This window comes from Colossoma macropomum, unplaced genomic scaffold (assembly GCF_904425465.1).
Source record: "Colossoma macropomum unplaced genomic scaffold, Colossoma_macropomum, whole genome shotgun sequence".
Classification (NCBI taxonomy): Eukaryota; Metazoa; Chordata; class Actinopteri; order Characiformes; family Serrasalmidae; genus Colossoma; species Colossoma macropomum.
Window position 1 is genome coordinate 39,587,380 of NW_023494792.1, and position 24,276 is coordinate 39,611,655.

Sequence of the window (24,276 nt, forward strand, 5' to 3'; positions counted from 1 at the left end):
TGTGTCGTAGATGATGAAAAACAAAAAGTTCTTTGCTATTTTACGTTGGGAAACGTTATTCTTGAATTGTTGCAACTATTTGATCGGGCAGTCTTTTACAGAGTGGTGAACCCCTCCCCATCTTTACTTCTGAAAGCCTCTCTGTAATGCTTTTTTATACCCAATCATGTTACTTACCTGTTGCCAATCAACCACCAGGTCTTTTTTTTAGCACTACACAACTTTACCAACCTTTTGTTGACCCCGTCCCAACTTTTTTGGAACTTTATACTGTTTTCAATTAAAAATAAGGGGTTAAATGAAATGCACATCATTGCGTTTTGTTTTTATTTATATTTTTTACGACGTCCCAACTTTTTTGGAAATGGGGTTGCATATTAATAATATTTTAAAATAAAAATGGATCGCCAAAGGCCCCCTAACAGTACCATCATGGCCCACTGGAGGGCCACTACACATAGTTAGAAAAACGCTACATAGTTAGAATAACACAAACTGTGCTGCAACAAATAAGCTATTGTCTCTGACTTCACATCTACAAGGTGGAACAAAGTAGATGTTTCACATTAAGTGGACATTAAATGGAGTACACAAAAAGTGTACAGTACACAAAAAGTAGGTATGCCTTATAAGGTGGCCAGTGAGTGCACTGTATATTACACCACAAAAAAGATTATAATACAGTTTTATCCTTCAGTTTACTTACCTTTTTACCTTTTTAATAGATTCAGTACACAAAGCTACACAGAAAGTCTGATAACTACTGTATGCTATGATGGCCACAAATGTGCAAATATTGTCAGTTGCATCCTTATTGGCTATCTGCATGTCAAACTGGGTTTAATCAGTCTGATGGGAAACTTTTTCAAAAGATGGTGGCATTGCACACTGTGGCAACAATTACTCTGTACGAGCAAGATGACTGAAAAATGTCAAAGCATCCTGTGTTTAGAACTTCCTCAGTGCCAAATAGCTTGAAAAAGACACAACATCCTTTTGTGTTTGCTGATTTCACTTTTTTCTGTTTTTGTTGTAGCACAGTTTTAACACCTGCCTGCCCTCTACTAGTTATGTAAAAAGTGCTGTCTGTTATGGGTCATTTTTCATATCAAATAGCCCCCTTGTGTCAATGTGTTAAACACTGTATGAAAAGCTCATGTTCAATTAGAAGTAGATCAACCAAACAGAATATACCAATTTACATAATTTATCATAATAAAAGTAAAATATAACTAAAATATCATATACATAATATATTGTTAATGAACTCTTACTGTGAATGAAAAAAGTGTTAAAAGTGTTAAAAAAGTGTTTGATTTGGTTGGGTGATTTGGAAAAACAACTCCAGAAATCCCCAGAAAAAATGTGAAATGGAAAAATGGTTGTATGGGCTTATATATTTTCTAATTAATATAATCTGTTTAATATGAATGAAATCAGCAAAATGCAGAAGGTTCTGCTCTATGAGTTGAACAGCAAACTTACCCATCATTCCTCATCAGAATAAAGTACTTTTCTATGCATATTCTGAACCAACTTAGGTGACAATTGTGGCTTTTCTGTTTAAAGATCATAGTGCCAGTAACACTGAGAGTCAAACAGCTTTAACCACAATTCTTCTGAGGGTCTAAGAAACGACACACCACTCAAAAGTCTTGAGGTTAATGTGTGCTGTATTGATTACAATTCTTTCATTTGTGTGGTACTATGAAATGAGTGACATATACATAGACTAATATGCGATTCTGATTATTATTATCATTATTATTATTACTATTATTATTAGTAATAGTAGTAGTAGTATTATAAGTAGTATCAGTAGTAGTGGTAGTAACAGTAGTAACTGGAATAACTTGAAGGTAGGTAAGAATCACAGCAGACTCATTCCAGTTATTCCAGTTAAAGCGACAACGGAAGAATTTTAGAGGATCATGGAAGAAAGACTTGTGAAAAATAAAAAAGCAGAAAATGTAAATAAATAAATTTCAAATAAATAAGGTTCTGTGCTAAAGGAAGTGAAATAAATGGCTTTATATGCAGTATGTTGTAATCAGAGGTGATTTTCCTAGCAATTATATTGAAAACTGTAACACATCTTCACAACTCCAGAGCTTCATCTTGACAGTATATACAATACTTTTTGCTTTGCTAAACTTGTCATGTTACCTGGCTATGACAAACAGCACACAACTGACACCCAAGTAAGCCAGCAGAATATACATCCAGATATCGGGAGAGAGGGGGTTGAGGAATGAGAACACGCCAGGGTTGGTGCCGTTGGGCTTGCGGTACAGGATGCTGATGCCCAATGTCATGAAGGGCTTCGAGAAATCAATCACCTTCTCCCTCACGTATGTTATGGTCAAGGGAGCCACTGCCAAGTCTGCTTTCTGTCAAACACATCAAACAACAGTATAGGGAAAGCATTACTCAAAAGATGGATTCATGGATTCATCCGCTCTATACACTACAAAAAATGCTGGGTTTTGGCTGTTGCATCATTTTGTGTATTTTGGGTTTGGGTTATTTGCACTGTGCTGGGTAGTTTGTGTAGCCTAGCTGCTGAGGATTAGTGGCAGGGTCAATCTCAGCAACAGTACAGACAATGCAAACATCACAATGGTCCTTCCACCTTCCAGTACTGCCAGGTGTAGCTACCCAGCCGCTGAGTCACTTTAACCCAGCTGCTGATTTATCTGTGCAAGAAAAAGTTTGGTTCAGTTTGTTATGCTTTTTCCGCTTCGCTACAAGAAAGCAGACCTCAACCTGATCCAACAAAGGGGCAGATATAAAAGGTCAGCAACCACTTTTGTACCTAACTGTAACTTTATAAGTAACGTTAGTCACTTTATGCTGCATTCTTTGTATGTTTTTTTTTTATTTCACAATGTTTTTTATTGTACACTGACAAATGAAGCTGACTTTCAATGCCATACCCCACAATGATTAAAATGAATTACTGCTATTTATTTATTTTATATTTGAACCCAAAATAAAATAAATTGAGGGTTGAACACTTAATCTAGCTTGCTATTATAAATTACGAACCAATCTTAGATTAACCCGATAAGTGCTCTGTTTAATAATGACCCAACTATCAATTTTTAAAAAATAATCTCTGTAATTCAATTGTTGATATGTAACCAGTCTTTCAGAGAGGACTGATGTTAAACAGTAAATTGTAGGCAATTTTACCAACTCAGATTTCTTTACAGTGGTGCTGACAAGAGCCAGGAGTAAAGATATCTTCACAACCAGTGAACCTATACGTCTCCTGAGTTAAAATAAATAAATAGTTTGTGGACTATTTTGCCCAACAATGCCCTGCATGTACCTCTCCCCCATGAAAGCATTTAAAAATATATTTTTAAATAATATATTATAATATATATTAAATAATATATTTTTAGGCCCAAACCTTAAAAACTATCTCAAAAACACAGTGTCAAACTATTGCATTTTGTGAGATACCTTTTAACAACTTCAGATGTCTGGTTCCTATTACCACCACTGTGAACAACTCTGTCTCAATATGTTTCACTAGAACAGAGCATTTCACATGAAACCACTCTGAATTACTTTTTTGGAACTTAACAAGTTAACCCCTTTAAATCCTAGGCTTATTACATACTAAGGCTTATTATTCAGTAACTATAGTAACTGCAAACTGGTTAAGCTACTCTTAGGTTGTAGAAGTGTGAAATAAAACTTTAGTAACTGTAGTAATGGCACACTACAAATGTGTCAGCTAGACACTGAAAAATGATAGAGTATTCCTTTAATATCAGCACCACGTTTGTGATAATATCAGTTTATTGTGTACTTTATCAATTAGTTTACTGATTCTTGAAATTCACCGATTATCATGCTGGGATTGTTGAAATGTGTTTATAAAAATTACAAAATCTACACAGCATTAAACAACTAATAGTTTGATTAAAGCAATTTAAATCCCACACTAAGATGAAGAGTAAGTAATAGTGATCCTATATTATGAGGTATTTAACCAAGCCAATGAGATCAAAAAGAAATCGGCTGCTCTAACTAATCAACATTCAAATGATCACATACAGCTAATTTAAGGATTATATCATTCATTTGTGTAGTGGACCTCCCCAGCGTCGGGTTAGAGCTGCTCTTACACATGGACATGCTCTGACTGCAGTGTCTGTTAATAAGATCTCTGGAGAAAACCATGTTCCTATAACCCACCCTGCACTAATCCACCTCACACTGACATGAGCTCTCAGGTCAAAGACGATGTGCTGGTAATGAAATGAACATCAGTTTTTAGGATTATGCAGGGATGGATCATATGTTATCAGAATTATTCATTAATTTATGCATTTATTATCTGCTCTGATGTTATAATTTACATCTAATTTGTTATTACTTCTATTATAAATGTGTTTTGAGTTGGATTTTATGTTTTTTTTTTCTTCTGGATTTTCTGGCTTCTGCTCTTTTCTGTTCTGCATTAAACTCTTTACCACTGGTAATTCACTACACAACTATGCTACAAATGTGGCACATAGACATTAGGTTGAAAAATGCTTGGCATTGGTGTGTGATAAGACTCAGGCATGCATTTTGTGACAATGCCATTAACTGAAAATGACATTGACAATTGTTGATTTAGTTCTTGAGATGACAGTGGAATTATGGAAAGGAGCAGTGGACTGAAGCAGGTGATGAGAGCCAAAATAATGTTGAGGATTTTGGAACTTTATTTAAATAAGTGAACTGTTCACGAAACATAGTAACAGATGAACTGCATGAAGCAAACTGCTGACCCCTTGCAGCACAGAAAACTGTGAATTTTCCCATGTGCCTTATCGGGATGTACAGTGCCTTGCACAAATATTGACACCCCTGGTAAACATGCTGTAACAGGCTGTAAAAAATATTCTTTATTGCTTACACTTTTGATCCTTCATTCAAAATATTAATAACAAAAATCTAACCTTTACTTTAAGTATGTTAATTGGCAAAAAACTAAATGATATGAGGAAATAAACATTTTTCTCAAACTATGTGTGCCACAACTGTTGCCACCCCTTAATTTAATACCTTGAACACCCTCCCTTTGCAAAGATAACAGCTCCGTAATGCTTAATGAGACTGGAGAACACATGATCTGAGACCATTCCTCCATACAGAACCTCTTCAGATCCTTCAGATTCTGAGGTCCACACTGTGGACTCTCCTCTTCAGCTCATCCCACAGGTTTTCTATGGGGTTTAGGCCAGGGGACTGGGGTGGCCATGGCAAAACCTTAATTATGTGGTTAGTAAACCATTTTTGTGTTGTTTTTTGAGCCATGCTTTGGATCATTGTCCTGCTGAAAGATCCAAACTATGGCCCAGTTTAAGCTTTCTGGTTGAGGCTGTCAGCTTTTGAATTTATTTTTTATTGCTGGCACTAGGAGTGGATGGGGTCCTTCTCAATCCTTCTCAATGTGCATGGGGTCAGTATAGGCATACGTCCTCTTCCCGGCAAATTTTAACATCTCCAGTTGTTTTAAACTTCTTAATTATTGACCTGATGGTGGAAATGTGTATTTTCGATAACCTTTTATTGTACATCACTGCTGTATTCTCTGGTCGTTCTAATGTTCCCTAGTGAAACAGAAAAGCATGGCTGACCATTTAATTGTTCCTAATCGCTCTGGTGGACTTAACAACATAAAATATGAATGGGTACATTCTTGTGGCATACATAAATTTAAGAAAAATATTTATTTCATGACAAGATTCAGTTTTTTCCTTCAATCAATATGTCATTCATAGAATTTAGATTTTTGCTAATATTTTGATTTTTTTTTTTTTAAAGATCAACAGAATAAGTACTTGAGAATATTTTTTACATCTCATTTTGCTCATGATTAGCAGGAGTGCCAATATTTGTGGAAGGCACTGTATTCTAAATATACTGTAAGAGTACTCTGAATATGTTACCTTTTTATTTATTGTACTGGAATACAATACTGAATGCATTTAGAATGGTGTTTTCAGTATTCATCCATCATTACTTTTAAAGTATTTTGCCCAACACTGATAGTAGGTATAAGAGAAAAAAAAAAACACAATATTTTATAATACCGGAATATTCCGGGTTTACCAATGGTACTGATACGTGCAGGCCTAAGTATCAATATTTACTTTTTTAACATTTATAACATGTACTAATCCCATTAATTAAATCTACTAATTGATTAACCAACCAATTGAACCAACTAATTGACTAAACCAAAATTATTTTCTGTCTTAATGGTACTGCTCCTTTTATGGTGAGACCAAGGTTCCTGTTGGTGGAAATATTGTTAGAGGTGGTTGGGTTGCATAGTGAATATCATGACAATGTCATATAATGGGGCCTGTTGCAAACCATTAATTTCTAGGTCAGTTGTCACCAAGTCTGGGTCTGAAGATCTACCTTCCTGAGGAGACTAGTTCCATCCCCAACTACCATGCCAGCTAATGAACATCTTCAGAAGTTTCTGATGGGCTGTATCAGGTACATTAGTGTTAGCTAAGGTTGGGGCAGGTTGGAACTAAACTCTGCAGGAAAGCAGATCCTGGTGACCACTGATCTTCTCGCATAGTGTTTCAGTGTTTCAACAGCCAGTAGGCTCATATGTATTTATATCAACTATGTTACAAAGCATCTGCCCCAGTCCTTGACTGTAGAAGCTGCTGCCTACAAAAATAACTGGAAAATCTTCCTTAATTTTGCATAAAACGCATTTATACCAGAATTTTTCACGAGCCACTTACCAGTATAGCACATATTGCCAGAATGGGTCTGTGTTATGCTGATAAGAGACCACTGGAACAGACAAATTGTGCTGGATAAATGTAATATATTCAGAAATCATCAATATTTCCAGCAGCTTTCAAAGCTGCCAGTTCTTTCACAAGATGAAGAAGGAAACAGATGCCTTCACAACAGGCTAGGTCTAGTTATAGAGAAGCTATTTTAATAAAGACAGACAGAAGGAGCTCAGTGTGCTCAAACAGAAATATTGTTTTGTACAGATATGGCACAACACCACAACAGATATTCAATAAAACACCCACAACACAGCCCATATGAAACTAACACTAACTCACTGGTCCATGAATTCTCTGACCATGAAAAAGCATCAGTACATTAAAGCTTTTTTGTTTGCATCTCTATCTAAAGCCTCAGGTAGTGGATCATCTTGTAACAACTGTCATCTGCCCCTTTACAAGATTTAGATTTTTTCTTATAACAGTAAAAAATTGGCTGCCAGTCCTGATTTCCCATGACTGTCTGTTGGTTTATGCTTCATTTTCTCATCTTATATGATCTTACATCAACCCATATGAAACTGAGATGAACACTCACATGGTCCATTAGTTCTCGGACCATGCCATTCCACTGGCCTGTGCTTTCCTCTAGCGCGCCATACTTTCCATCCTCCACCAACTGGATCTCATAGCGGAATCCCAAAATGGCGGCCAGCTCTCGCAGCAAATCCACACAGTAGCCCTCGAAACGGTCATTTCCACACAGAGGCTTGTCTGACTTCTTGAACATCACATATGGTTCTTCCTGCAGACATGAGAGAGAAGACTGAAACCCTGAGAGAAACCAAATACAATACAAAGAGAGATAGTGAGGAATGAGCCTAGCTGCTGGTGGTGCTATAGTGTCATTACTTTTACAAATATGTACAATCTAGGGATGTAACAGTACATGGTACGTTATCGAACATTTGGTACGCCCGCAATGGTTCAATACTCACACATGAAAAGCAGTATTATGATATGCCTGTTATTTTCCTATAAATTCCAAAACTTTTCTATTGTGCTGCAGGCTACACACATTGTACATTCAGATCCACAAAGCATCTATGGAGGTTATCAGAATTTCCCTGGAGCCTATCAGTGCCTACAAGCTGAAGAAGAGTGGGAAAATGAAATAACTAATATTTTCTGAGCCCGACTGTGACAATGGTGAGCGCTAGCATCATAGAGAGAAGTCCACTGCACACCAGACACTCTGTGTCCCCAAATTCAAATCCTTTGTTTATAATGGAGGTACACATACCAGAGTCAAAAATCGAATTGACGTGCAGCGGTGCTTGTGACTCCAGCAGCCAGTCTTTTAGGTAAACAGACAAATGCTAAAGGTATGTTACCTCACCTAATCTTACTAGACTGCTGCACCATTTAAGGTGGAATGGGAAAATTTAAAAAAGAAGCTGTTGAATAAGAAATCGACTTCAGCTTCATAGTTTTAAAGCTGGGACTATTTTTTGATAAGGAGATTTAAGCTATCGACAAATCCTACCTGTAGGTTTATTGCTAGTAGCATTTTCTGACATGGTGATTTAGACACAGCTGATGTTTTGGAAAATATGAGCAAGAAGCTGGCGAATAAAAAGCTGACTTCGGTTTCATGTGATTCAGGCTCTCAAAAAATCCTACCTACAATTTTATGTAGAACTCTCCCTATATATGCTACAGTAGGCCATGTTGACAAAGTCGCACAATTCACTAGCAGCTATAGCAGCTCTGTGCCATGTGATGTTGCCTGTCCGGTGTGCAGGGGCCTTTACAATGTCCCTTCCTGCACACATTTCAGCAGTAAGGTAATTCCTGAACTCTATGAAACATCACAGGGAGAAACTAAAAAGAAATTGACAGACATCCTATCGAGCTTTCTTTAATCATTTAAAATAGTGAAGGCAAAGGACCTACAGGTTGTCAAAGCTAAACACTTTTAATTTTAATGTTTTTCTTCCCTTGATTTCATACAGTACAGAGAAAAAAACGTTTTTTCTGAATGGAAAGTTTTATTTGTCTATAATGTTACTGTGGCCCAAAAACCATGGTACTGTGAGCCTATTGTACTGTTGATTAGATGATTAGATTAGATGAAAAAGTAAAAGTTTAAAAACACTAGTTTCCAAAACTGGGGTTCAAGAAATTATTAAAAGATACAGAACCCACTATCCAAAAAGGATACAACAATACAACAATGTGCATATCATTTAAACCCTATACTTAATTGAAAATAGTACAAAGACAACATATCAAATGTTGAAACTGAGATATTTTCCATTTGATGCCAGCAGCATGTTTTTAAAAAAGCAGGGACAGGGGCAATAAAAGACTGGTAAAGTTGTTTAATGCTAAAAAAACAAAACAAAAAGTGGAACATCTCACAACTAATTAGGATAGAAGTAAAGATGGGGGGGTCACCACTCTGTGAAAGACTGAGAGGGTAAGTAGTGAGGGTAAATAGTGCAACAATTCAAGAATAATGTTTCTCAACACACGAATAGCAAAGAATGTCATCTACAGTGCATAATATCATTAAAGATTCAGAGAATACAGAGAAAACTCCAAAACCAATATTGGATGGCTGTAATCTCAATATTTGTGGCACTATTGTGTAGTGGAAATCACTGCATGGGCTCTGAAAACCTTTGTCTGTGAACACAGTTCGTCGCTGCATCCAGAAATGTATGTTTACCAGAATAGTGGCCACCCTTAGTGATTTGTTGGACAAGGAGTTTGTAACATTGGTCATTTTACTCTTGTGATGTTCCGTCATATTTAGACCATTCACAGGTTCCCATGTGCCAATCTAGGGATGAAAATAACAAGAAACATGTCTGAAACATGTGAATACAATACACATGCACACATAAAAAACATAAACATATATCTGTGTTACTGTTTTGATGGTACTGGCTCTCTTAGCACTGAACTATGTGTACTGCCACAAATCTTAGAAGCTGCTGACATAAGCATTGCGTAATTCGATATTAATTCATTCTCAAATGGTGAATTTAAATGATTAAAATGTTTTAATGATACATTGCATTAAATAAACAAAAATCAATGTAATGCTCATGGATAAAATATGCTATGACACAATTGCCATCATCTAGTTTACTTCATAAAGACAAAATTCTGCTGAGGTAACATATTATTCATGTGAAACTGTTTGAATCGTCATTTTTCAGTGTAGTCAATTGAAACAAGCAAAAAAATTCTGTATGGATTTTAAATGTTTAATTGATATCGTATTTGTGTTAGAGAGTACAAGAGGAGATATTTATTATTATTTGAATTTGATGAAAAGTTGTATGTATAGCCTTTAATTATATTTTTGCCATTTTTCTGTCATTTCTTGATGTCAAAACAGAAAAGGTGCTGATTCAAACATGCTAGTACAGAATGTAAATTTAATGAAATCATACTTCAATGTATAACTCATTGTGTAACTCATTGTGTTAAATGTGTAATTACTTTTGTACCGCATAATTAAAACACTAACTGTAGAGTTCTAAGATTTAACTGTCTGTCCTTTGTCCAGTACTTTTTGTATTTCCCAACCTTTTTATCATGTTATGTTATTAGCCTATATTTTGCTGGTGTATATAGTCAATCCATACAATCTGTAACAAAATCGCATTTCAAACTAACACAATAAAACAAATTTTAAAAAATTTTAATGCACCTTTAACATACAGAGACAAGGCAGTTATAGTGTGGTGTTATATCTGTGTGGCAAATGCAGTGTTTTTGGCATCCAGCCTGTTACAGAGCCTTGTTTTGGTGACTGTCAAGGCTGAAGACCAGAAAAGTTCTTCACTTGTCACTAGATAGTGATTACCTGACAGAAACCAACATTCCCTTAAAGCAACTTAAACTTCACACATGCAAGGGCAAACAGGGATGTGCAATAAGGCTAAAGGCCCCTGCTCACTGCTACATTGTAGTAGCCCAGTCGAAATATTCCTACAAACCCTCACTACCAACAATCTGGAGAATTGGCAGTTAGCATTCTATTCCAAGTGCATTCAGCTGTCCAGTAATGATGTGTTGTGGCAGTTTGAAAAGATGCAGTGGCTGGTTTACACGACTCAGAGGACGCATGTGCTAGCACAGTTTCAGACTCAAAACATGATGTGGTTTGGGTCAGGTTAGGTCAGGACAAAATGTAGCTGGGCTTTGGTTGCTTTCAGACACAAAATGTGATGCTGTTTGTCGGGTCTTATTCAGGTTACATTCAGGTTTGGACCAAAATGTTATGCCTAATAAAAGCTCTACAGTCCAGTGCCAAACAATCCATTGGCCGGTACTTGTCCATGGCGTGGTGCTTAGGAGGTCTACTGTTCCATCATGCATTTTGTATTTTTGTCATTTGTTATGAGTTTTGTGTTATATCATGCAGAACAGCAAAAACAGTTTTCTTTATGCTGTACTTTTATTATGACAATAATGGACAACTGAACTGAAATAAGTCCACACAATCACACACACACTTCCACAGAGTACCTTCTCCAGTCCATCCTCCTTCAGACTAATCACATCTAGATCAAAATCTGTTCTCAAGCCGTTTGTTTTGTTGAAGAGAACTCGCCCTGTCAGTCCATCCCAAGAAGCCTTTTAAAAAAAGACCATATACATTCAATTACACAATTGCAAATATGTTATAACAGAGGAATTAACATTCTATGAACACACATTCAACGAGGCTTTCTTTCTGTGATAATGAGAAGGGTGATCAAAAAGCACAAGCTGCTGGCATCTGGACACAGTGGAGCACTACAAAGAGACTGTCAGCTTTATTGTTCTTGAAGCTGGATGTTTCTGAAGTCTGACTTCAAAGCTTTCAGAGAGTAAAGTAGAGAGAAAGAGAGAGAGAGAGAGAGAGAGAGAGAGAGAGAGAGAGAGAGATTGAAGTATATGAGATAGAAAGAGTAACAAAGAAAAAAGTAGAATGTGCTATTTTCACCAATTACCTACAATGATGCTGCCTCAAAATCAGTAGAGGCACAACAAAGAAAGAAGAAATAAACAGCTGTGTGTAAATATGATCCAGTATATCTGTACAAGGAAAAGGTATGAACATATAGATGCAATTAGCACAGGCTTACACATCTAGATGTGACATTTAGTTCATACACGATGCAGAAGAAAGGGAAGAAAACTAAATATTAAATCATGTTGGGGGAAAAAAGGTCAGTTCATGGCTTTTCAGCAGTTTTAAAGACTTTCCTTTAAAATGACATCTTGATTTCACTTGTAAAACTGTCTTGGCTTTCACAGGTAATGATTTATTATGCAGCATACTTTGAATAAAATGGATAAAATAAAAATCCATTTAGGATAAGGCCTAGATAAAGCAGACCAAAAGTTGAATTAAGTCCCACACCTTGTCAGCGAAAATGAATGACTGGAGAGGCCTAGCAAGCCAAACGTAACTAAAAAAAACATCCATGAAATGCAGTGACTGGCTGATTTAAATAAACATTCTATGTTGCATCACCCCCAAAGCCACTAAAGGGCACTGTGACAGCTCTCAAAGGAAGGTCATTTAAGATCACATATAGAACTCACATACTGTGCGTGTATTGTTGTGTGTACCTCTTTAATAAGGCTAATGAACCTCGCTCCAAAGCGCCAGGGTTTGTGTCGGTTGCACTGAAGAGAGCTAACAGTGATCTGCTGGGACTGCTGCACTGCTACTGCTACAACATGCACCGCATCATACATCAGGGCTGCATCTGTCTGTGAACACACAAACATACAGAGAGATCAGTAGCATTTAATCATTTAAGAAAGTTAAAGCTCCACACTACAGGATCATAAGGCTGACTCTGTGCCTGATTTTGAGGCCGATTTGCCCCTCACGACAAACACAAAAGATGTTCCTTTCCAGGCAGGTTTCAATGTGGAAAAGGTTATGAGACTACCCAATAAGCAGTGACTGGTTAACAGCAGACCTCAGAACATCTGTGGTTTGGCCACACACTGCCTGCTATGTTTCTATAGGAGATGCTACACTACCCAGATTGATGCAGCACACATACTATAGGCTAACATATAATATAACTGATATAAATGTGAGAGTTTATGAGGGCAGTTATCAGATTATATTTCTTGGAGGTTTAAACTGCTGGGGTCAAATTGACCCCAAGGACAAAAGAAGTTAGTAAATTTGAAGATAACAAGAGGGCCTTTTATAACACACTTTTAATGTACACTTTTTCAGTAATCAGTGAGGACTGAGAGGCAAGCAGAGACAGAAAGAGAGGCAAAGAGAGGTAAATAAATAAAATCAATATAAAAGTATGAACTGATTTAGTATATGTAGTTTTCAACATGTTTTTTTTTCAGTCTAAATTGAATGGTTAATAAACAATTAAATAATTAATTAAGTTAAATTTACCATGCCAAACTGGAGTCAAATCAGAATATGGAACAGATACAGTAGTTTATGGAAGAAAGAAAGAAGGATAGTGAACAAATGAAGGGAAAGGTAGAAAACAATTAGGAATGGGTAGAAAAGGCTACAATGAATTGGTGAAAAAACTAAAGGTGACAGTTGGTGTAATACAAACATTTGGCTATTCAAGTCAAGTCCATTTAGGACATTCAGTTGATTAATGGTGCAAAATCATACCCGCACAACAATACTAAAAATAAAACAATGTCAATACACAAAATAACCCCATACACAAAGTATACAAAAACCATAAAGCTATCACAAAAAGTAACAAAACACCTTTGATCACAAAGTGTACACAATTAAACCTCCAAAACTTGGATGTTGAATATATTTATAGCAGCAGGAACAAAAGAGTGTTTGAACTATTTTGTTTTAATTCTGCAACATTCTACCCCTTTAACTAATTTTAAATTCTTATCTACAGGATGGGTGGAATCTTTGATAATGTATTGAAGCTTATTTAGAAGGTAAGTGAAGAGCTGAATAAGTAGCAATTGCAAATGTGCCACTGCAAGGTTGCAAATATGATGTAGGTCACTTTTCTGTAAAATGGACCTCACCAACATTTTAATCCTAGTTATGGCCCTGGGAGTCTATAATCTATAATGAAAAGAAAAATAATAATAATAATAATTTTATCCTTATGTATATTTTCATTCACGTTCTTTGACTCTTTCACTTTTACGCTGTTAAATTTAACACTGTAATCTGTGCATTGTTGTCATCTGCCATATTTGTTTTGATCTAAAGTCACGTTTGTTCGCAAGAAGTTTTGCGAGATCTCAGGTTCTGGACTGTTGACTGGTCAGCTAATTCATAAGCATCATCTGAAACTGTGTGGTGTTTGGTTCTGTAGAGTGGGGGCTCTCATGACTGCAGGACAACTAAAGATACAAGATCAGTGGAATGTGTTATCATTTGTTGAGTCTCTCGTGTTTTCATCATTGAATAGCTTTTTGAAAAATACAGGATAAACATAAAAGATACAACACTCACTTTTTTTCAGAACTCTGCAAATGTTTTGGTTTATAACTGGCCCCAAAGCGAAAGAGATTCAGAAAGACAGGAAAAGAGAGAGGTACAGAGAGGATGTGAGAATGAATGTGAAAAAGAGGGAACAGTAATGTTCTGCTAGACTTGATGAGGAATTTTTCTTGGCAGGGGTGGCAGCCATTGAGGGATGCCCAATTAGCATCACACCACCCTGCACACATACAGTGTTCAGGCAGAGGTAGGTCTTGCTTCACTGCTAATTACTTACTTACACACACACACACTCACATGCACACACACAAACACACAGAAACACACACACACACACACACACACACACAAATGTGGAAATGTTACAGCTCAATTATTTACAGTCATTCAAATTATAAAAGAATTGAATACTAGAAAAGCAGAAGAATTTCATTATTGAGTTGTTGCAGTTAACAGTTTAGCCATGAATGTATTTGACAGAGCACAAGAAAACAAAGAAATTCAGGCTAACTATGGCTAAGTGATGAGGCTTGACAGCATGTCTGCCAGCTGGCCAGTAATGGCCTGTTAATCCTCAGCCATCATGGTAAGACTCCTCTCAAACATAGTCTTGCTTTGAAAATGGAATAATGGAGATGTACTAAACCATCTCCTTCAAAAGCTAGTCGAGGGACAAGCAGTATTCATAGTGGAGACTGCTGGAGGTGCCTGCTCATGCAAATGCAGACTTGTTAGCATTTCTTTTTTGAGGGGGGATTTTTATTTCCATTGTACTAATTAAGCTAGATATACTGCTTAGACAGTGACAGTGACTGCATGAACCAAGTACTGCCTCAACTCTTTAGCTCTACAGCTGTTATCGGTAGGATATGACTAGGCATGTCACAATTTTAACATAATCACTGCAATTATTTATTTGAGCTGATCGAGTCATATGTTGCAATAAGCGAAATATAAACACAGGAAAGCCGAAAATGCATTTACTGAAACACATCATGGGCCTTACAAAAACATCAAAAGTTCAAACTTCTGGCTTAGAGTGACAGTTTATTTGTTATTTAGGTAGTATGTATTTGTTTACACAAAGAATGTTTTTGCACAAATTTAAAAGTGATCTTGAGAAGTTTTGCTTGGCTACACATTATTCTGGGTAACTGCTAGAAAGCTGTGTGGATTATCAGATTTAGTAATTTAGGCTTATACTTTAGGAGTTGAATGAAAAACTAAATTGTTAGTAACTAGGACTAAGACTGAGACTAGACTGAGACATCTTTCATTTTGCACTATATATCATTTCATTTTGCACTAGTATGTTGTATATACTATTTTATTGTGTCTATATTATGTCTTTTGCTTTATTTGTCTTTATTTCTTTTTGTTTATGTCTCTGCTGTCAATTCTAGAGCTGTTAAATGGTTTTTCCATTTTCTTTGTTTTTAACATTGACAATAAAGATCTATCTATCCATAGCTAGCTAGCTTAAAAGGCATCACTGGGGCTTGAATTCATGATCTCTTGTCCATTCAGTTAGACAGTTGTGCCACATGGAACTGTTGTTTATCTAAGCACAGGCAGCATTCACTGAGATAATTAACCTTTTTATTGTTTTTTTGGATCCAGTAGTTTAAGCAACTTTGTGGTTTATAGGCTCTAAGTGGCATAACTGTCTAACTGCCTAATCATCAAGAGATCATAGGTCTGATTCCTGGAGATACCTCAGCCCTCCTAGTTAGGCTGAGGGTACTGTCATAGGAGGATTTGTAGTCTGTGGGTGGAAATTAACAAAGATTAAATTGGTGGACTGAGTAAAAATCCACCCACAAAATTAAGCAATTAACGAAGCAACCACAGAGAAAGAGGCAACCACAGGAGAAATTTACACAGAGAAAGGCTATCAGACAGACAAATGCTTATTAAGCAGAAAATAGTCTTTACCTACAGCTAACATTACTAGCACAGTCTTTTTTGTCATCTCATAAATTTCAGCTTGAAAACAGTGAGTTTGTGAAAAGGTAGTAAACTAATGGCAAGCGTCATAAATTATATTGAAAGTTTAATTACATTCAATTTAAATGAGTAGAGTTTAAAAAGGAATTTAATATCTGTTTATAGGCACTCTCACTGCATGTAGTCTTTAGCAGCCTTCTGCTACGTGACACAATGCTGCGCGGTGCGTCCAGTGTGTGGTGGCTTACTCATACTGTGCTCCTCTGCAGCAGAGAAGATAATCTTTGACTCCAGGCATTTTTGAGCTGTACACAGCAGCCCAATTACAATACCTACTCCACGTTTTCAGCCCAGTCGCACCCCACATGGAGTCGGCCAATAAGAGTTTTCTCATTTGAAAATAGTATCAACAACCAGAAAACAGAAAACTCTTTCTTCACAGATGAGAAATTATAGGTTGAAACACACTATACATATGTTGAATTAAAGTGTTTTTTCCCCACACTTATCACATAGGTCTTTCAAACAGCACAGGGAAGTGTAATGCCATTGAATGCCATTGACATTTGTGCGACTTATGCTATGCAGCCGGCTTTTTGCAGTCCCACAAAAACTAGGCTTGCTAGTCTTGTTTTTTTCTTAAACTGTTTTGCTGACTAAGAACTTTTGACTACACCAAGTTGAGGAGTTTAAAAAATATGCAGAAGGTTGACTTTTGATTTAGTAAAAACTGTAATAACTGCCTTGTATTACAGATTTTATTTGTCTGAAGCAATCTAATATCTCAAAGGTCACTCTGTTCCAGTGACGTATGGTGTATCTAGATGGATACAGTTCTGACAAGGGAACATGCCTTGTCCACTCCATCAGTCATCAGGCTCACTGATGTGTGCAGCTATTCAGGCTTACAACACATATTCATTCTGTGGTGCAGGGACACTGACAGAACTATGATGAAGAAGAACGATGATGAGAGCTGCCTGCTTCAATCACTGGTCCCACAGGTGGGTGCCAACTGTGTGTGTGTAGCTCAGCTGTCAGTGTGTGTGTGTGTGTGTGTGTGTGTGTGTGTGTGTGTATGTGTGTGGATGTATTACCTAGTTAATAATGGCTTCTGGCTCCAAAGACAGTAATTGCAGACTGCAAACTATTCTAGCAGTAGGGATGACATTTCAGGGTGTGTGTGTGTATGTGTGTGATGGATTATGTGTGCATCATGTCAAAAATAGGAAAAGAGAAAAGCATTTCTCTTCAGCTCCATCTCCACTCTCTTTCATCTTTTCTCAGTCATGTTGTGTTCTCAGTCAGTGGTGTTGGTTTCACTTCCGATGTGTGTACCAGTGATGTGTTTTAGTAAAATCACAGCTGCTCATTGTATGATTGTGCTGCAGTTACAGCATTTACTGATTGAGGCTTTAATCTCTTTACTCTCTCAGTTGTCCACAGTGAAGCAGTGCTTCTGTGAAATATTTTGTTGTGTCAAAGGCAAATGAAGGACTGAATGAACACAAGTGTGAATTTGCCCAAAAATCATTGTAATCTGATGCATTTCCCTCTTTAAACCTGTAAAAGAATGTCCCATGTCCCAGTGGGCCATGTCTTGTGAGGGCCAGTTTGTCTTCACAATCCCAGTATTATATTGTCTATACATTGCGGCGGTGGAGAGGCAGAGTCGCTGTGTTTCCCACCAGTATTCGATGGGTGCTTATTCCCTAAACATGAATAGCTGATACTTGTTTAGGTATGAGCCCCAGCAAGCCACACGGAGAGAGAGTGAGAGAGCAAGAGAGAGATAATCCATAATAGCAGGTAGCAGCCTCAGGCGACAGAATTGTAAACACAGTTCACAGTTCAGAATAATCAGGATAATTTGATAGCCTCATCACTTTATCAGGGATAGAAGTAGTAATATTAAGCTGAGCCTGTACTGGATTCAAATTAAAAACACAATAAATTATTAGAACACCAAAGGTGCAGAGAAGTGCAGCAAAAAAATGAAAAAGGCTTTGCCGGCTGAAGACGATTTATTTAAGCAGTCTGCAGGTGATGAGGACAGGCTTTTAAGTCAAATTGGGTGTCAGGTGATCATTACAATTCAACTTTCAATTTTTACTTTTTGTTCACAAAACTAAAACTAGTTTTATCATTTTACATATTAGCTTAACAGAAACAATTTTTTTAAATTAATGAGTTGTTGGTTGACAGACATGTTTTGTTAGTTCAAATTTGGTGTGTCAAATTGGGGCCACTTGACAGGATATTCCTGGGATGCTTTTGGTTGCCAGTCAACCCCTTTGCATGCCTATTCAAGTCAATGGGGTGAAAAGTGATACAGTTCCTGTCTGCATTAGTCTTGCATCATCCACTTTACCCTGCCTGCAGAAAGACCCAGCAGCTGGCTGAACAAACCCAAAACAATTTTTTTCTTAAAATCAGCTCAGAAATCAGAAAATGTGAGCTTAGATCCAAAATAGTCAAAAGACCCTAGCAATCACTAAAACGACCACAAGTTTACTATAGCTGTAATCAACCATTAAGTTACAACATAAAGGGCAGAATGTCCCGATGTTGTGAATAGGACTTGGGTCTCTGTTGTCTGTGTAAAAGGAGAATGAGTCACCCTTCACTCTCACCAAAACTACCTGACCATGTTCCCAGAAATAGTTTAATATGATCATGGACTCTCCTTGTGTGTACCTGCCTGCCTTGACTACAAGTATTGGAAGTCCCTAAATAAAGATGCTCAGCATATGCATCCTGCTAACACCTACTTAATAAATAAAATAATAAATGATAAATTATATGGCCAAAGGTATGTGGACACCTGACCATCACATCTATAACAACAACAACAACATTTATTTGTATAGCGCTTTTTACAACTAGAGTTGTCTCAAAGCTGCTTTACAGAAAATCAGTTTATGGAAGGATCAAAAGAATAAAAAAGAAAATAAAAAGAAAGTAAAAGAAAATTATAGAAAATAAAAAAGGAGTCCATGTATAGACGTAAGGAACTGAATCCGGGTCCAAGCCCTCCATGAGCAAGCCAGAGGCGACAGTGGCAAGGCAAAAATTCCCTTGAAGTAAGAGGAAGAAACCTCGAGAGGAACCCAGGCTCAAGGGAGGAACCCATCCTCCTCTGGTCGACCCCAGAAGAAAGAATAGCTAATGAGATTTTAAGACAAGATTCAACAAAGAAGCTTAGTGCTTGAACATCTTTCAGAATTATTCGGATTAATCCAGGAGGAAGTAATGTAAAGTTTGAACCATTTCATAGGTGAGAGATTCAGTGAGTTCAGTGTGTCTGTGGGAGTCTGTGACCATTCAGTCAAAAGAGCATTTGTGAGGTCAAGCACTGATGTTGGATGAGAAGGCCTCGCTCACAATCATTCTAATTCATCCCAAAGGTGTCCAGTGTGGTTTTTGAGGTCAGGGCTCTGTTCAGGCCACTAGAGCTCCTCTACACCAAACTCGTCAAAACAAATCTTTATGGGTCTTGCTTTGTGTACAAGGGGACAGCCATGCTAGAACAGGAAATGGCTTTCACTAACCTTTTGCAATACAATTGGAAGCATGTAACTGATTAAAATTAAATTTAAAAATGAAAATTAATGCCCCAGCCCATTATTCCTCCACCACCAAACTTTGCTGCTGGCACTGTTGACACTTCGGTATATAGCGTTCTCCTGGCATCTGCAAAACCTAACATTCATCCGTCAGACTGCCAGACAGAGAAGCATGATTCATCACTCCAGAGAACACATTTCCACTGCTCCAGAGTCCAGTGGCAGCGAGCTTTACACTACTCCAGCTGACATTGTGCATTGTAACCTTAGGCTTGTGTACAGCTGCTTGGCCATGGAAACCCATTTCATGAAACTGCTGATGCAAAGTTCTTGTGCTGATATTGCTTCCAGAGACAGTCTGAAACTCTGTAGTGATTGATACAACAGACAACAGGTGATTTTTACACACTACACACTTCTATTTTCCTGCATGGTTTAGTTCCACCTGCTTCCAGACCTGTAAATTTGTGCATCATTCTGTAGTCAGTGTTATGCCTGTATTTCAAACTGTGGGTCTAAGCAGATTTTCTATATGGGAAAAATGAATGGCACTTTCAAAAAATCACAGCTATTGCACCCTATGCTAAACAGAAAAGTGATAAACCTGATAAGATTTGTTATGTGTTGAGTTTCACCCCCAAGTCTCACTGAACCCTTTGAATTATGATGTGTTTTAGCAGTCAAAATGCAACTAATGCTACATACATGCTACAAGCAAGACAACACTGCCTGTGCAGCAGTATTGTCTTGCTTCTAGCATGTATGTAGCATTAGTTGCATGATGTTGCTTGAAAACAAGTCTACTACTATGCTTCAACACCATTATATATCAACACCAGTTACTCAAACCGTAGGCTACTACTGCCCAGCAGTGTAAGCTTGCATGTAGCAATATTCATATTTTAACTCCTTAACGACTTTGTAATTCAAAAGATCTAGTGACATTCTGAGGAAAATGTTCACAGGACAAAATCTATCAGCTATAAAACATTTTTTTCTTACCACAGGGTGAGATAGCAGCACTGAGCGCAATTCCCTTTCCCATAGGGAATCAGCTTAGATCCAGAGTTCCTAATATGGGCATGATGCCAACTAAAAATGATGTTACTACTTCAGAGGTCTAGGCAACTGATCCAGCCAATCAAGAAGTTAATTAGCCAGAGCAGGTGTGGCAGATTGTGGTTGAAATTACATTCTGCAGGAAAGTAGATCTCCAGGATCAGAGTTGGTGTTTACCGTTCTGTGACATCATTTTACTAGTTTTAATGTATTTCAATGTGTATTTTCACAGATAAACATTTATACACATTATTACTCAGTCCTGTTCTCTTCCTCTGAGAATTCTGATTTCTGTACACTTTATCATGTAATGTTCATGACACACACACTTCAAACACATCAGCAATATTGTTAAATCCTCCCACTCACAGTATTTTCCGCATGTTGCAAAACCCGCAAACCCAATTATTTCAGTCAATTTTTCTAATGTTTTCCATGACTAAATTACAGACATCCCTTTTAGTCTCTGTCTATCTCTCTCTCATGCAGTTGCTCCTAGACAGCAATAAATCACAGGACACTGACGAATGGGCTGAAATTGCCGTGGCAACCCTCATCCCACCAAAGCCCTACTACCATACGGCAGCAACTTAGCACTGCTATGTCAGCACCGGTTTCCACGGCAACCCTGCCTCTCCGGTAGCAACCACTGTAGAGATGATTGGTTAGGGCTGAATGAACAAGAGAAGAGGCTGCCACGCTGCCAGCAGTCATGATTGTGCCAGACCAATATGTGTGTGTGTGTGTGTCTGGGCAGATCAGGTTCTGTGTCAATGTCTATGTGTGTTTGTGTGTATGTGTTGTGTTTGTACATTTTCAGAACTTATAACATATGTAATATTATTACTTTTGCATAGGCCATATTTTATGTTTTACTCCCCGCAATATGTTTGATTCAGCAAATAATGATTCAGCAAATGTTTCCTGTAACTGTTGATCAGTCCCACACATCGACTTGGAGGGTCATAGTCCTGCAGCAAGACCCACTTTCTGTACAGCTTCAGTTCACAGAAGGGCACCCTGAGATTCTCCTGTAGAATTTGCACATCAAATGATGGCAAGCTGTTCTGGTCCTATGTTCCGTTTTCATCAAACATAAAGTTATCATTTAAGCCAAAAAGATCTATTTTTGTCTTGTCAGTCCACAAAACATTCCTTCAGTGCTTATCTGGCTCTTGTAGGTGGCCTTTAGGTAACTTTAAACAGGCAGCAATCTTCTTCTTGGCGAGTACTGGACTGATGGTGGACTCACTCAGGAACATTGCCATTAGCCAGTGCAAGGGAGGTCTGCAGATCTTTAGATGTTACCCCTTGGAGTATGTGACCATACTTTAATAGTGAAGACTCAGGTTGATGTTTTACAAATGGGGCAGGGCCTCCTAAAGTCAAACTTGATTGTTAACAAAATGATTAAACTTCCTGACCCTAATTATACACTATACTGAAGTAATAATTCTAAATGTTCACACTTTTGCCAACAAAGACATTTCATATTGGACGACTTTTTTAAACAAAAGTCAGGTCAGATTTACATGGAAATTCAGAGAACTCTAAAGGTTTACAAACTTTTTAGCACTATTGTATATAATACATTTGGGTCAAACTACATATAGGTACTTACATATATGTAACTTATATATGGGTCATACTATTATTACATATATGTACTTACATATTCATAATACATGACACATACAATACTCTAAAATAGTCATAGACACCTAAGCACATCTTTTTAAACCATTTATCCTGGCAATAAATGTGCTTGTAAAATGTCTTGTTTTCAAAATCAAGTAGTTGATATCTTGTGAGCTAGTTTGAAGAATGAAGATAAGTTCTAGACATCTCCTTAAAGCCTCCAGCCAGCACTTGGATTTCTTAAATTCCGTCACCAACACACTTGATTTAATATAATGAAGTACTGATTAGCAAATAACTACAATTAACTTTGTCATTGTACATTCTACAATTAATATTTCGCTTTCATGATGGTTTGGGAATGGTTAAACAATAACATTGACATATGTAAAATGACTGCATTGTATTCATGTGATTTGGTTGTTGCAATAACGCCGTTTTTCTAAGCAAACAAACATCTACTGACTAGACAAATACCTTTTAAAGTATAATATTCTCAGGTACCCAGTGCTACATGCCTGACATTATATAATGTGTGTGTGTGTGTCTGTGTCTGTGTGTGTGTGTGTGTGTGTGTGTGTGTGGTAAAGGTGGCTGGTCTGTTATTTCACACTCAGCAGGAGGAGCAGAACATGGCCAGATCCTTCACCCTCTTCTTCTCTCATTTTCTGTCTCTCTCTCATCCCTCATTTAGCACAGGATAAACACACTGGAGCTGACATGGATAACAGGCTAACACTGAGAGAACATTTGTCTTGCTGTGAACGCCTTGGATGTGCTAGTGAATCTCTCTTTCCTTCAATCATACACACAGGTGTATACATGTAATGCATCAAACACTGAAGTATTTGCCATTAAAATGCTTAAATGAATGAGGAATGATCATCAAAAAAAGCTTGACATGTATTAGTCTAGTATGCTTCACACTGTCATAAACACTAAGCATAAAATAATTTAAACAATTAGTACAGTCTCTGATTCTCAAAAATAAATAAGTACAAAAATGAAAAATATAAAATATGCTTACAGATTCTAATGCAATTGCTGTTGTCAGAAGCAGGAACACTCAAAATAAATCATCTTACAGAAATGCTTCCTGCTTTGCTGAAAGTTATACAGCACATGCCTCTGTATTTTTGTTTCAAACCACCAGGGGTGGTGCAAGCACTGTGAGTATTCATCTCACGAATGCGGGTAGATCGAGATATAATATCAATAATAGATATACATACATAGAAGCCGCGTTGGGTCTAGTCTGGCACATCAACGACGGCGGCATTTTGTGGCAGTCAACATGGCTCCTGGACCGCATTCAGTACAATTAGAGAGAGATCATTTAAGAAGGTACTGTGCAAAATTATACTATTTCAAGAATATTGCACTCAGAAAGTGGGACAGGGTTATATAATGGCGAGAACGCAACAGTCCATGCTTGTGTTCATGTGATATTTATATGTGGATTTGACCATGTGGTTGGTGATGGTGTTTTTTCTCTCCCTTTATATTAAGCTTATTTTTTTCAATAGTCTATACAGAGAATCTTAACTTGATGTACTAGTTATATTCACTTATTTACAATGATTGTTAATGGAGTAAGTATTGTAGATAAGTTACAGCATTCCTAATTCCATATAGATATTCACAACCAGCATCTTCTTACAGGAAACTTAAGTCTGTGTCTTATTTGCCAGCTTCTTGTTAAAATTTTCTCGTTGGGCATGATCGCATTACACAGCGAGGTGAACACCACAGATGCTTCCTGTGTACAAGCAGATGTTTGTACCTTGTGTTCCACAAGCTCATC

The 24,276-nt window shown here is 37.3% G+C and overlaps 1 protein-coding gene across 1 annotated transcript in view; it reads right to left on the reverse strand.

Moving 5' to 3' along the window:
• Positions 1 to 24,276, reverse strand: part of LOC118811195 (glutamate receptor ionotropic, kainate 2) — a 100,200-nt gene that overhangs the window by 15,322 nt on the left and 60,602 nt on the right. The window contains exons 8-12 of the mRNA XM_036575359.1: positions 12,414 to 12,557; positions 11,322 to 11,429; positions 9,508 to 9,621; positions 7,372 to 7,578; positions 2,167 to 2,390 (exon numbers count right to left, since the gene is read on the reverse strand). Of these exons, the coding sequence (XP_036431252.1) occupies positions 2,167 to 2,390; positions 7,372 to 7,578; positions 9,508 to 9,621; positions 11,322 to 11,429; positions 12,414 to 12,557 (797 nt within the window). The remainder of the gene's footprint in view (positions 1 to 2,166; positions 2,391 to 7,371; positions 7,579 to 9,507; positions 9,622 to 11,321; positions 11,430 to 12,413; positions 12,558 to 24,276) is intronic.